Genomic DNA, 13,983 nt, shown 5'->3' with positions numbered 1-13,983 from the left:
GTGGTGCCACTGTTCAAGAAGGGTAGCAAGGACAAGCCAGGGAACTATAGACCAGTGAGCCTGATGTCGGTGGTGGGCAAGTTGTTGGAGGGAATCCTGAGGGACAGGATGCATTTGGAAAGACAAGGGCTGATTAGGGATAGTCAACATGGCTTTATGCGTGGAAAATTATGTCTCACAAACTTGATTGAGCTTTTTTGAAGAAGTAACAAAGAAGATTGATGAGGGCAGAGCGGTTATTGTGACCTATATAGGCTTCAGTAAGGCGTTCGACAAGGTTCCCCATGGGAGACTGATTAGCAAGGTTAGATCTCACGGAATACAGAGAGAATTAGCTATTTGGATACAGAACAGGCTCAAAGGTAGATGACAGAGGGTGGTGGTGAAGGGTTATTTTTCAGACTGGAGGCCTGTGACCAGTGGAGTGCCACAAGGATCGGTGTTGGATCCACTACTTTTCATTACTTATATAAATGATTTGGATGTGAGCATAAGAGGTATAGTTAGTAAGTTTGCAGATAACATCAAAATTGGAGGTGGAGTGGACAGCAAAGGTTAACTCACATTACAACAGGATCTTGATCAGATGAGCCAATGGGCCAAGAGGTGGCAGATGGAGTTTAATTCAGATAAATGCGGGGTGCTGCATTTTGGGAAGGCAAATCTTAGTAGGACTTATACACTTAATGGTAAGGTCCAAGGGAGTGTTGCTGAACAAAGAGACCTTGAAGTGCAGGTTCATAGCTCCTTGAAAGTCGAATCACAGGAAGGTAAGATAGTGAAGGGTTTGGTATGCTTTGCTTTATTGGTCACAGTATTGAGTACAGGAGTTGGGAGGTCATGGCTGTACAGGACATTGGTTAGACTACAGTCGGAACATTGCATGCAATTCTGGTCTCCTTCCTATCAGAAAGTTGTTGTGAAACTTGAAAGGGTTCAGAAAAGATTTATAAGGATGTTGCCAGGGTTGGAGGTTTTGAGCTACAGGGAGAGGCTGAACATGCTGGGCTGTTTTCCCTGGAGCGTCGGCTGAGGGGTGACCTTATCGAGGTTTACAAAATTATGAGGGGCATGGATAGGATAAATAGACAAAGAATATTCCCTGGGGTGTGGGAGTCCAAAACTAGAGGACATAGGTTTACGAAGAGGGAAAGATATAAAAGAGACCTACGGGGCAACTTTTTCACACAGAGGGTGAGCTGCCAGAGGAAGTGGTGGAGGCTGGTGCAATTGCAATATTTAAAAGGCTTTTGGATGGGTATACGAATAGAAAGGGTTTAGAAGGATATGGGCCAAGTGCTGGCAGGTGGGACTAGATTGGGTTTGGATATCTGATCTGCATGGAGGGGTTGGACTGAAGGGTCTGTTTCCGTGCTGTACCTCTCTGTGACCCTATGATTATGGCAGTTTTCAAAACTTCTGGTACTTCTCCAGAATCTAAAAATTCCTGGTGGTTAACTCACTTAATATCAAAGGATGTATCCCACCAGGTCCAGGGGACTTAATAGTTTCCTTCGTACTTCTTCTCTAGCGAGAGTTACAAGTTAATGAAATAGATACATTTATTTCCTCTCCTCCTTTTGGCTCTTGAATATTTAGTGTTTGGAGTTTTCCAGCATGATGCCAGATGCACAATATTTTTTCAACTCCCCTTCCATTTCACAGGTTTCCCTATTATTATTTCCCTAGCCTCAATCTCTAAGGATCTTTGGCTTCTCTCATTTTATATATTTATATATCTGTCTCCTGCTGTCTGTCTTGACATCAGTTGCAAGTTTATCCCCAAAGTCCACTCCAGTCAGATCTGTCCTCATTCCTTTGTGGGAGAGTTTAAGATCAAAGGGCATGATGTCAGAATAAGGGGTTGCACATTTAAGACTGAGAGGAGGAATTTCTTTTCTCAGAGGGTACTGAATCTGTACCCTCTGAGGACTTTATCACAGAAGGCTGTTGAGGCTGGGTCATTAAGTGTAATCAGTAAAGGAACGGAGAGTTATAGGTAAGTGGAGTTGAAGAATAGAACAGACTTGATGGCCTTCTTTTGCTCCTATGTCTTATGATTTTATGATCTTGCAGTTAATGTAACGAATAAGAGCTGTTTACATTTGATTTTGTAGGGAGCGGGATAAGGATTTAAGAGGACTCAAAGAAGTGTAACTCTGTCCCTCTGTTTACATGTGTGGTGAAAGCAAAGTCAATGACTGCCACAAGAAATTGGGTGGGATCTTGAGGGAAATAAAACTTGCAGTACCACAAGGGTAGAGTGACTGAATAGGACTGATTGGATTGTTTTATAGATAGTCTACGTGGATCAAATCTCCCAATTCTGCAAGGTGTTGGTTCTACGACTATGCCCAGTTCTAGCAGAGTGCTTCACAGTAATGCTTCATGCAGACCAGCTAGATTTGCCAACAAATAGTTTAACTTTTTGTGTGCTATGTGTCATATACTTGAAAGTTTGTGCCTCTTGGACTTAAGGAAATAATGATGAACTGTAAAAAGGGGATCAATGAGAGTGGGGAACAGTATGAGTTTTACTGCGGTCAAGAGCATCAAGAGCAGAAATGAGGCAGTGGTTGAGCATTTTGACATCTGCTAAAACATTGCAGTAACCAGAGAATCAGTGTGACAGAAATGGTTTCAGATTCTTGGGCTGTGGCACCAGCAATAGGCAAAGTGGGAGCAGTACCAGATCTTCACCTGAACTGTGCTGGGATCAATGTTCTTGCAAAACATAAAACTAGGGGAATAGACAGGGCTTTATACTAAACAATATGGCTGAGAGAACAAGTTTGGGAATACTTGATAAATTCAGTATAGCAGGCAAGGGAAGAGAGCAAGATAGTAATGAGGGAAATGGTGATCAGAGCGTGACTTGAAGGACAGAATGTACAAACCTGAGTATAACAACAGATTACAAAAGATAAAATTACAAAAGTTGTGAAAAGACAGAACTAAAGGCTTTGTATTTGAATACACATATTACTTGTAATGGAACAGGTTACAGTGCAAATAAAAATATATATAATCTAACAGCCATTATCACAAATTACTACAACATGTCAAAGATTGGGATTAGAATAGTTAAGTATGCATACATTTTGACAGCCAGGACGCAAGATTGTGTTTGAAGGGCTGTTCTATTAAATAATGATTAGTGTTTTACTTGTCCCCAGTAAAACACATATGCCTCCAACATTGCTCCCCTTTTTACTGCATCATCCTCATTTCCTTAAACCCAAGAGGGATACATTTTAAAGTAGTTGGCACACTACTTTTGTGCCATGGAGGGAAGGGATGCTGAATTCATTTTGCTGGAAATTGTTCACGTACATTGTAACACAAACCAAACAGTAGGACAGAGCATACAGGAAAAGATAAAGGGATCTTATGAGAAAGGTATGCCGATAAACTAGATCAGAGTGGCAATGGTAGCCTGGATGATGAGTCCATACAGTTATTCCAGGGCAGTTTTTTTAAAGCAGCATGTTCTTATGTCAACCAGGGTGTAGACTATACCAGATCGGAGAGAAATTAATTAATAAGCTCATTACAGACACCCCAAGCTGCAGTGATTTGTCCAATGCTGATTTTCATATGCAATTTGAGGAAGAGTGGATCAAAAGCTAGTGTTTTAAACTTACAAAAGGCAAATAGATTTAAGGAGAATCCAAAGGGATTCTACAAATACATTAAGGACAAGAAGGTAATTAGGGACAGAACAGGGCCCCTTAAAGATCAGCAAAGCCATCTGTGTGTGGAACTGCAGGAGATGCTTGGGGGGTGGGGGGTGGGAGATAGTAAACTAGTATTTTGCAAGTGTTTACTGTAGAGAAGGAAATAGAAGATACAGAATGTAGGGAAATGGTGACATCTTGAAAAATGCCCATATTACAGAGGTGGTGGTGTTGGACATCTTAAAATGCACAAAAATGATAAATTCCCAGGACCTGATCAGGTGCACCCTAGAACTCTGTGAGAACTAGGGAAGTGAATGCTGGGCTGAAAATTGCTCTCCAGCATCTGCAGTCCTCACTTTCTCCAAGTGATTGCTGGGCCCCTTGCTAAGATATTTAGTCACATGTAAGGTGAGTAAGACTGGAGGTTGGCTAACATGGTGTCACTATTTAAGAAAGGCAGTAAGGAAAAGCCAGAGAAATATAAACCAGGGAGCCTGACATTGGTGGACAAGTTGTTGGGGGGAATCCTGAGGGACAGGATGTACATATATTTGGAAAGACAAGGACTGATTAGGGATAGTCAACTTGGTTTTGTACATGGGAAACTGTGTCTCACAAACTTGATCAAGTTCTTTGAAGAAGTAACAAAGAGGATTGATGAAGGCAGAGCGGTGAACATGATCTTTATGGACTTCAGTAAAGCATTCAAAAAGGTTCCTCATGATAGACTGGTTAGTAAGGTTAAATCACACGGAATAGAGGGAGGACACGTTATTTGGAGACAGAATTAAATCAAATGTAGGAGACAGAGGTGGTGATGGAAGGCTGCTTTTCAGACTGGAAGCCTGTGACCAGTGGTATGCCACAAGGATCAGTGTTGGGTCCACGGCTTTTCATCATTTATATAAATGATTTTGTTGTGAATGTAGGAGATATGGTAATTAAGTTTGCAGATGACACCAAAGTTGGAGGTGTCGTGGACAGTGAAGGAGGTTACCTCAGAGTACAACAGGATCTTGATTAGATGGGTCAATATCAAGCAGTGGCAGATGGAGTTTAGATCAATGTGAGGTGTTGCATTTTGGTGAGACAAATCAGGGTGGGCCCTATACACTTAGCAGTAGGTCCTGGGAACAGTATTTTCTCTGTGGCTATTCACCTCATCTATGCCCCCCATTTTATAAATCTCTGTAACGATCACCCTTCTGCTTCCTACATCCACAAAATTAACTTGACAATTATTGAATCATTCTGTAAATGTGTTAATTACTTCCTTTATTTCATTGCGGTCCTTCGCTATATAATCTACTCTCCAATCTGATATTATCCATTAATTTTGAAATTGTACTTCTGAACCAATTACTAATCCTTGTTGAACACCACTTTCAACATTCCTGTCAATCTAACAAATTTAAAATTAAGAATAAATAAGGCTGCCTGCAAATATGTAGAACCTTGGTGAGACTACAACTAGAATACTGCATAGTTGTGGCTTCTTCAGTTATAGATGGATAAACTTGCCTCAGTGGAACAACTCTGAAGAAGCACAGACCTGAAATGTTTCTCCCTCAAAAAGGTTGGCAGATCTGCTGAATTTTGCCAGCCTTTTCTGCTTTTAAGATTTCCAGCATCCACAATATTTTGCTTTTATCATGGAATTAGGGATTATTCTTTGGGGAGTGACTGAATCAACTGTTTTGTTTTATTCCTTAGAGTTTAGAAAGTAGAGAAACATTTACATTTCTTAAGGGGGCAACAGAATACATGTCAGGAGGGTATTTCTCCTGGCTGGGGAGTCTAGAACTAGGGGTTACAGTCTTACAATAACATATGGCCAGTTAGGACAAAAATGAGATGACATATTTCAAAGGATTGTAATCTTTTTGAAATCTCTGACAAACTGTAAATACTCAGTCACTGGGTATATTCATGATAAATAGATTTGGATTCTAAAGAAATCAAGGGACGCTGGATCAATTGTGTATCTGAGACAGGGTATCAGTTGAGATCTTATTGAAAGGTATTGCAGTCTTCAAAGGCTATTTATATTTATAGCTACCAGTACCTCCCAAACCTAATAAATAGTGACAATTATCACGGCTTCAAATGTTGTTTAAGAAATTGTAATTGAGCCTTGATTTATGCATTGATATTTCAGCAGTTTGAAAACAACCATACTGTTCAGAAATTGCATACTGTACTTTCTTCTTCTTTAGTGCTAACTTACTACTGACAAAAGTTGTGCTTTCCAATAAAGCCAGCCCATTGGTCAGAGATGCAAGAGAGGTGGCCTGTCAGTTTGATTTGTTAATGAAAGGGATCCAGAGAACAGATGATGGCTTAAGCTATATTTGTATTTGACAGTAAAATAAGTGGTATGTTAACACTTCTGTTGAATGCCTTAGCAATGTCTTACTGCATTAAAGGTGCTATGCAAATAAAATATAGTAACAAGTCATTGCCAGCACCCTGGCTAATACCTGCCACATTACTCTTGTATAAGTAGAAACATAAAACCAGATTTGAAAGGTGAAGTAAATAGATTTCGATATAGGCACACATGGCATCCTGTACCTTGAACCAAAAAAGTATTGACCAAGTTAATTAGTAAATGATGTAAAGCTATGCATAGTAAAAGGTCCAAAGATCATTAAATTGTCATGAACAGAAAATAATCAAAAAGGTTAATGAAACTTGGGCCTTTAAAGATTTAGAATATAAGATAGCAGAAGTCTTGCTTCAGTCATACAAATCAGTGGTAGAATTATACCTGGATTTCAGAAGGTTAAAATGATGAGGTATTCTTGTACAAATGAGATTACATGCTGGGAAATTTAGATGGTTAAGGGATGATTTGACCAAAGGTTTCAAATATTAAGAGGAATAAATAGGGTACAATAGTACAGATTTGAAGGGCTAAATAATATCATAGTTTGATTCCTAATTAGTACAAAAGTGCTCTTTCCATCAAGCAAAGGAAACAAAATCTGGAGAAATTCCCCAAATCAAAACATGTACATTTTAGTGGTTGAGTCTAAGATTGAGATACAATTCAAGCTTATTTTCTTGTTGATTTCTTTAACTGCTATGTGCAAACCAAATGGACAGTGCTTCCCATTTAATAATTACTATTAAACTTGAGTCTTATGCCAGAAGTACATGTGCAAATAATTAATGTTGGTCAAGAAAAGTTATTTTTCTTTTTCTTCTATATTACAGTAAGGTTAAAGGGATATTCACAAATAACTTTGACTTTGCCATGAAGTATTTAGAAAAACCCACAATATATTTCAAATCAAACTCATTGAAAAAGCAGTACAATCACTGTAAATCAATGGGATGCTGAAGAAGTAAAGTTAATGAAACGAGATTCAGAAAACATACTTAAATGGTAACAATGTTGAAGTTGTCTGAAATTGGCTTGAAGCTTACAAAGTAGAAAACAAAATTTTTGAATAAATTAAATGAACAATAAACTTCAGCATATTAACAAATGATTAGTGACAAGAATTCAGATCTGCATAATTCTGACCATCAAACATTGCCATCATAAAATGTCTTTGCCATTGCTTGTGCCATCTTCAAAGCTTTTTTCTCTTTGGCAGTTTGGCCCAAATTATCTTTGGCTAGTTGAATCCAGTATGATTCTGTACGTGACAAGTATTCTGAATAAGGTTCTTCTGACTGGACTGGAGGATGGTCATCTCCTAACAAAGCAAAAGAAATAGTTTATAATTTCAAATTCTCTTACAATCTCAAAAGCAAGACCAACTTCTGTTGAACTGGATCCTCTTACATACAATATTCCAGTTTGAACTATATTTCGATGTGAATCAAAATCAAAGTTCACCATTGCAATAAAATGATGTTCATCTTCTTTACATTCAGTAATGATGTTGTGGACTCTTGGGTCAACTATGCCACTTGCAGGCAGCATAACTGCATTTGTTCACATTGCCCAGAATGCAATACCAACTGCAAAAGCACATTGACAAAATTCCCTCAGCTGAAAGATGGCACAACTGTGTTGCTTCATCACATTTCAGTAGCTCTCTAAAAATAATTTCTGAAGTAAACTGAGCTATCTGAAATAAATTGGCATACCAGACTAAGGGATGGATCAATAGAGATGCACCTTCAGATACAGAAGGTCTGCCATCTTTTAGAGGGATTAATTAATAAGGATTGAAAGGACCCTTCCCCTCGGGTCTCAGGACCATCCTGGAACGAAAATTCAGTGCATGTAAATCAAAAACGTTATGGAGAACACACCTGAGAAACATATTTCAGATTTCCAGCCAAGGAACTTCAGAAATCTTTACGGTCAAAGACTGCTGATCATATGACTCAATCTTTGTAGTCTAGACTACACCACCAGGTTATAGTCCAACAGGTTTAATTGGAAGCACTAGCTTTCAGAGTGTTGCTCCTTCATCAAGTGGTTGTGGAGCACACAATTGTAAGACACAGAATTTATAGCAAAAGTTTACAGTGTGATGTATCTGAAATTATACATTGAAAAATACGTTAATTGTTTGTTGAGTCTTTCATCTGTTCAAATATCATAATATTTCACTTCTTTCATGTGTAAATCACAAAATTTTTTTCAAAAAGTTGCATTTTCGGGTTAACTGTAACAATTGGTGTTAACTAGACAATATGTTGAAGGTGTTAACCCCTGTGTTCTCTGTCTGTGCCATAATGTTTAGACTGATTCTAATCTAAAAGATGAGATAACAGAGTCTTACATGAATTCATGCAGTTTTTGAGCAAATTACAATGTAACTGCAAGCACAAATTCACCCTACAAATGTACATGTGGGTCTGTGTGTGTGTGTGTGTGTGTGTGTGTGTGTGTGTGTTTGGGGGGGGGGGGGGGGGTCGGTTGTGAGTGCCTGTGAGAGAGAGAGTGTATGTGTGTGAGTGTAGAGGGTGTGTGTGAGCGTAGAGTGTGAGTGTGTGTGTGTGTGTGTGGGGACTTCGGGACAGGCAGCAGCGAAAAGTGGCCGAGTAGAGGCTGATAGCTAAGTTCCGTACCCATAGGGATGGCCTCAACTGGGACCTTGGGTTCATGTCACACTACAGGTGACCACCATTGCACTATACACACACACACACACACACACACACACACACACACACGAGAGTGTGCACAGGCACTCATATGCACACAAACGTATACACAGACACGCACACCCTTACAGACACACACACTCCCACACTCTCACTTGCAACCCCTCAGACTTAAGACACTCTACACTCACATGCACATTTTCTCTCACACAAACACACACACACACACACAAAGACCCACATGAACACATACACATGTACATTTGTGGGGTGAATTTGTACTTGCAGTTACATTGTACTTTACTCAAAAACTGCACAAATTCAAGTAAGACTCTGTTATCTCACTTTTAGATTAGAATCATCTAAACATTATGGCATAGACAGAGAACACAGGGGGCTAACACCTTCAACATATTGTCTAGATAAGACCAATTGTTACAGTTGACCTGAGAATGCAACTTTGTGAAAGAAGTGAAACCATCATGGTATTCGAACAGATAAAAGACTCAACAAACAATCAAGATATCTTTCAATGTATAATTTCAGTTACATCACACTGTAAACTTTTGCTATAAATTCTGTGTCTTACAATTGTGTACTCCACAACCACCTGATGAAGGAGCGGCGCTCCGAAAATTGGTGCTTCCAATTAAACCTGTTGGACTATAACCTGGTGTTGTGTGATTTTTAACTTTGTACACCCCAGTCCAACACCGGCATCTCCAAACCATGACTACTATTGTTGGTCATTGAAATACATGGACAATGGAGCTTTAACTAGTACTTGGAAATTTCAAAGCAAAGTGCTAGCATCAGTGAAGACGGTCTCTGCTCGTGACAATCTTTTCACTATTCATAGAGCTGAGAATCTCAGGAAGTCAAAATCACTGATGTAATTATTATTAGCGTCAAGTACTTGCAAATGACAACACAACTTTGATGCCAAATCTTTAAAACCTAACTACAAAAACACTGATGGAAATGCTTTGTCAAGTATCGAGAACGCTCTACATTTCTCCCCAACAAAGGTAAAACTGAGAAGTGAGAAGGTTCCAATACTTGCTGCGTCATTGTTATCAGTTTTCCGCATGCCAGTCAGAGGGCTGTAATTTAACTGTATATGCGAAGATTCAGTCTGAAGGAAGTTCTTGCAGTTAAAAACAACACTGCAGGCTTAATTTTTGCACAATGCAGTAGTATGTGGTCTGGAACACATTACGTATCATGTTGATGAATATACAAGAGAAATGAATCAATTTTCAATAGATTGAAACGGTCTTTTAGAAGGAAAAATTAAAGTTGCAAACTAACAAGCAAACTGGTATTTATAGAAGAAAGAAACAATTGCCTTTCATATTCTTTTAGTTAAGTGCTTTACAATCCACGAAAAGTAATCACTTATTTGGTGTCAAACAGACACAAACTTACACAAAAGTGCAGCATTGCAAACAGCAGATGAAAAAAACTGACCAGCTAATGCGATCTGATGTTGGTTGAGTGATGAAGGTTGGTTCGGCAACTGGAAGCATTGCTTTTCCCTGAATAAGTGCCATCTGCTTGAATGCATTTTTTGTAGCTTTTTATACTATGTAGGCTGGCAGTCTGTCAGGCTGTAATATTTAAGCACAATGTGCTCCAAAGGCTGGTTACATTTGATCCTGTCTAGGCACAAGGACAGGCCTCATTACAAGATTTTTGATAGGGTCACGGAAACAATTCCAAGGTCAGGAACATAAAGGTAAGAAACAAGAAAGGGCCATTTGCTCTTTTGAGACTTTTCTATGATTATAACTGATCTTGTTGTGGTTGCAGCTTCATTTTCCTGTCTGTACCCCATAATCCCTGACTCCCTTGTCAAAACTCTAACTCAGCACTAAATAAATTTAATGATACAGCTCTACCAGAAAGAAAGTTCCACATTCGAATACCCAGAGGGCAAAATATTATCCTTATCTGCCTTAAAAGAGACGATACTTACTCTTAAACAACTCCAGTTTGCCCCAGAAGCAGAAATCTCTTCTAGATAGCCATCCTATGTAGTCTCAATATCTTAAGTTTTCAATAACACAACCTCCCATTCTTCTAAGCTCCCATAGATAGAGGCATAAATTGTTGAACCTTTCTTTACAAGATAAGCCCTTCATCCCAAAATTCAGCTGAGTGAATGTTTCTAAAGAAGTTTTTTTATCAAAGGAGAGCAAAATTGCATGCAGTTTCTCCAGATGTGGTCTCATGAATGCCCTGTACAATTGCAGTAAGACCTCCCTAGTTTTATGTGCCCCTTTCACTAAACAACAATCCATTTGCTTTCAAATTTATTGATATACTTGCATATTAACTTTGTGGTGCTTGTACCAGGACACCCAGATGCTGCTGTACAACAGAACCCTGCAATGTCCCTTAACTGACAATACATTCTGTTTTGTATTCTTCCTGCCAAAATGGACCAGTCCACATTATCATACCATATTCCATCTGCCAAATTTGTGTTCACATGTTTAACCTGTCTCTCGCTTCCACTAGAATATACATTTGTGTTTAGGGACAATGAGGAACTTAAACATGAAATTGTTTGGCCATTCTGAATTAAAAAGTGTACTGAAGCAAATTCTGATACTGAGAAATAGTTGAACAGTAATGTGAGAAATAACTCGCCTAATTATTGAAAAATCAAGTAACTTTGGAACGGAAAGGTTTGAGAAATAAAACAGTCTAATTGTTACATTACTTTCATTTGGAAGATATGAGCTGAAGGTTGCCCAGCAACACTCTAGTGGATTTTTGTTTTCCCAGATCACCTGGGTGTATTAGGAACAATAAAGGACCTCAGAATGCTCTCTCTCCTGAAAAAGTCTGAACAGTGTTACAGCAGGACAAGCTGCATAGATCTCTCTTTCTAGGAACCTTAGCAAGTTCCAAATATCAGTTTTTCTGACCAGCTCAAATTCTGAAAGCTGTACTGTATTGCAACTCAAAGGCTCAAGTACAACTGACTGTCCATCTGACCAGAAATCTGGTCTGACAGTTTTCCACCAGCATTTCGATCTCATTAACCGGAAACTTGGAAAACATCACTGTTTACAGCATAACAATGTTACAGCATAACATTGATACCTACAAGCTAAACCAATTAGGTTCTAATAACTTAGGAGAGTAGGGCACCAGCTCTTTAACAGCCCTAGCAAGCTACTCTTACTGTTACAAACAGGCTTCCTTTATACAAAAAGCTGTATGCTCTTAAACAGATAACAGTAAAAGACTAACTTGTAAGGAAGAGAAGTTAATTGACAGATCTGTGCGCACTTGACTGATCACTCCTACAGGCCTTGAGCTATCCATCAGATGGGAAAAACAAATCCAGCTGAGTTAGGCGTCTGCTGGCAAGATAAGTTCCTATAAAGAAGTACCAGCCTAAATTAAGTGAGAGAAGTCATAAGGTAACCTTGCACAGCTCGCATGTCTGATACAATTGTTTTACAAAATGGCTTCTTAGCAAGGAGGGCAAACTTTTGATCATAAAATGGCTTCCCGACAGATTGTGTCAGAATTTCTTCAATGTTAGGTTCAGAATAATTTTAAGCTAGGAGCAAATTCCTGCTTTTTATCTTAAGCACTAAATCATTCTGTACCTGAGGCTGAAATACTACCGTAAGTTTCATTTAAACTGATTCATTAGTCTCGAATTAAACATGCTTTCGTTTCAGGGTTGTGATTCAAATTCAAATACGACACACAATCTGATTATTTAGAATTAATAGTGGAGCAGTTTGTAAGGTCTGCAAGAATAGCAAATAAGTTAAAGCTTCATCAATATTACCTTTTACAGTGTTTACATTTCATAACCAGTAATGGCTACTCAAAATCATCATAAAGTCTCAAAAATGTAATCAAGTTCAATGCATAGCAAGTAAACGCAAAGAATTAATTTTCTACTGGCATCGGTTGTCCCAACACTAAAATGGTCTCTCTCTCGTGTCCTTTTGAACTCTCAAGTCAGGGACTTGTATCAGAAAATACGTGTCTGCCTAGCTTGCAAGGGGTAATAAGAATCCATTATAATTGATAGGACCTGACTGTCAATTGCGAGGCTTTTGATAGTATCGAGTTTCGTTTCAGGGTTAGAATCAAACACTGTCATTAATTTCACAAGGGAACAGCTGTGAATGTTATCACTCGGTATCCTGTTTACAGAGATTCACTGATGTTAAGGCAAATGTTCTTAATTGCCTTAGAGCATCCCGTTATCACTTGGTGAGAACAGATGCTTTTATCTTCTGCTTAAGTTGGGTTCCCTTTTTTTCCCTGAGCCTCCCTGCCTGTCTACTTTCTAATGTGTAGCAAATGTGTTCTATAATTCAACATTACATTTTAGTCTAAATGTTTAAGGGTAAGTTTTAAGGCTATAGACTTTCTCACTTTGATGTCGGTCTTTATTAAATGCATTTAGAAATATAAATGCACTACACCAACTGGTTCCTCTTTATCGACCATAACTTTAATTAATCATAAAGCTCTAATAGGTTAAACACAATTTTTCTTTCAAAAAGCCAAGTTGATTCTAAGTTATCTTCGAAGTGTCAGGCTACAACCATCGTAATGCATTCTGGACCCTTCCCAATGTTAGTACCTCAGAGATTACTTTTAGTCCAAGGCAGGGGAAAATGCCACATGAAGTGTTCATGTGCTGTTGTTAGCTGGCTCCATGCTGCTGCACAGTTTGGCATCCGCTCTGGGTACATCAGCTCAATAAAGCTGAAGGGAATATGACCAGTTGAGAAGATGCAGCTAAGAGGGAATGCGAAGGATGCCCACATTAAGTATTTACTTGGCATAGCTGAGAATGCCAGAGTTCAGAAAATCCCAGCTAGGAGCAGTGCCAACTTAAGTAAGATGAAACATTTGTCTGCTCTGTGGATTTGGATTGCAGCCTGATAAATCCAGTATGGCACAATCTTCTGAGAAGAATCTGAGCAGCTGGATGGTGAACAGTTGTTAGGGCAGTGTAAATTGAAATTCAATTGCTTGAAACCACTTGCAGGACAAAAATATCAAGTCAACAGGCTGAATATTTGGAATTTTTGAGGATGCTCACAAGCTAAATCATCGAAAATTAAGATTTGATACCCCTTGCAAACTATGCAAAGCCTCAGGGAGATTTGGTGATCCAGAGAGTCACTGTTATCTGAACATATTGCTGACAACTTGAGGATTTCTTTTGACTACATATGCC

The 13,983-nt window shown here is 38.8% G+C and overlaps 1 protein-coding gene across 1 annotated transcript in view; it reads right to left on the bottom strand.

Moving 5' to 3' along the window:
• Nucleotides 1–7,023: 7,023 nt before the first annotated feature.
• Nucleotides 7,024–13,983, bottom strand: part of klhdc4 (kelch domain containing 4) — an 89,867-nt gene continuing 82,907 nt past the window's right edge. Inside the window, exon 11 of the mRNA XM_060837655.1 lies at nucleotides 7,024–7,387. Within this exon, the coding sequence (XP_060693638.1) occupies nucleotides 7,215–7,387 (173 nt within the window). The 3' untranslated portion in view covers nucleotides 7,024–7,214. The remainder of the gene's footprint in view (nucleotides 7,388–13,983) is intronic.

This window comes from Hemiscyllium ocellatum, chromosome 17 (genome assembly GCF_020745735.1).
Source record: "Hemiscyllium ocellatum isolate sHemOce1 chromosome 17, sHemOce1.pat.X.cur, whole genome shotgun sequence".
NCBI lineage: Eukaryota > Metazoa > Chordata > Chondrichthyes > Orectolobiformes > Hemiscylliidae > Hemiscyllium > Hemiscyllium ocellatum.
Note: the sequence above shows the minus strand (reverse complement) of the source record. Positions and strands in the feature narration are given on the sequence as shown.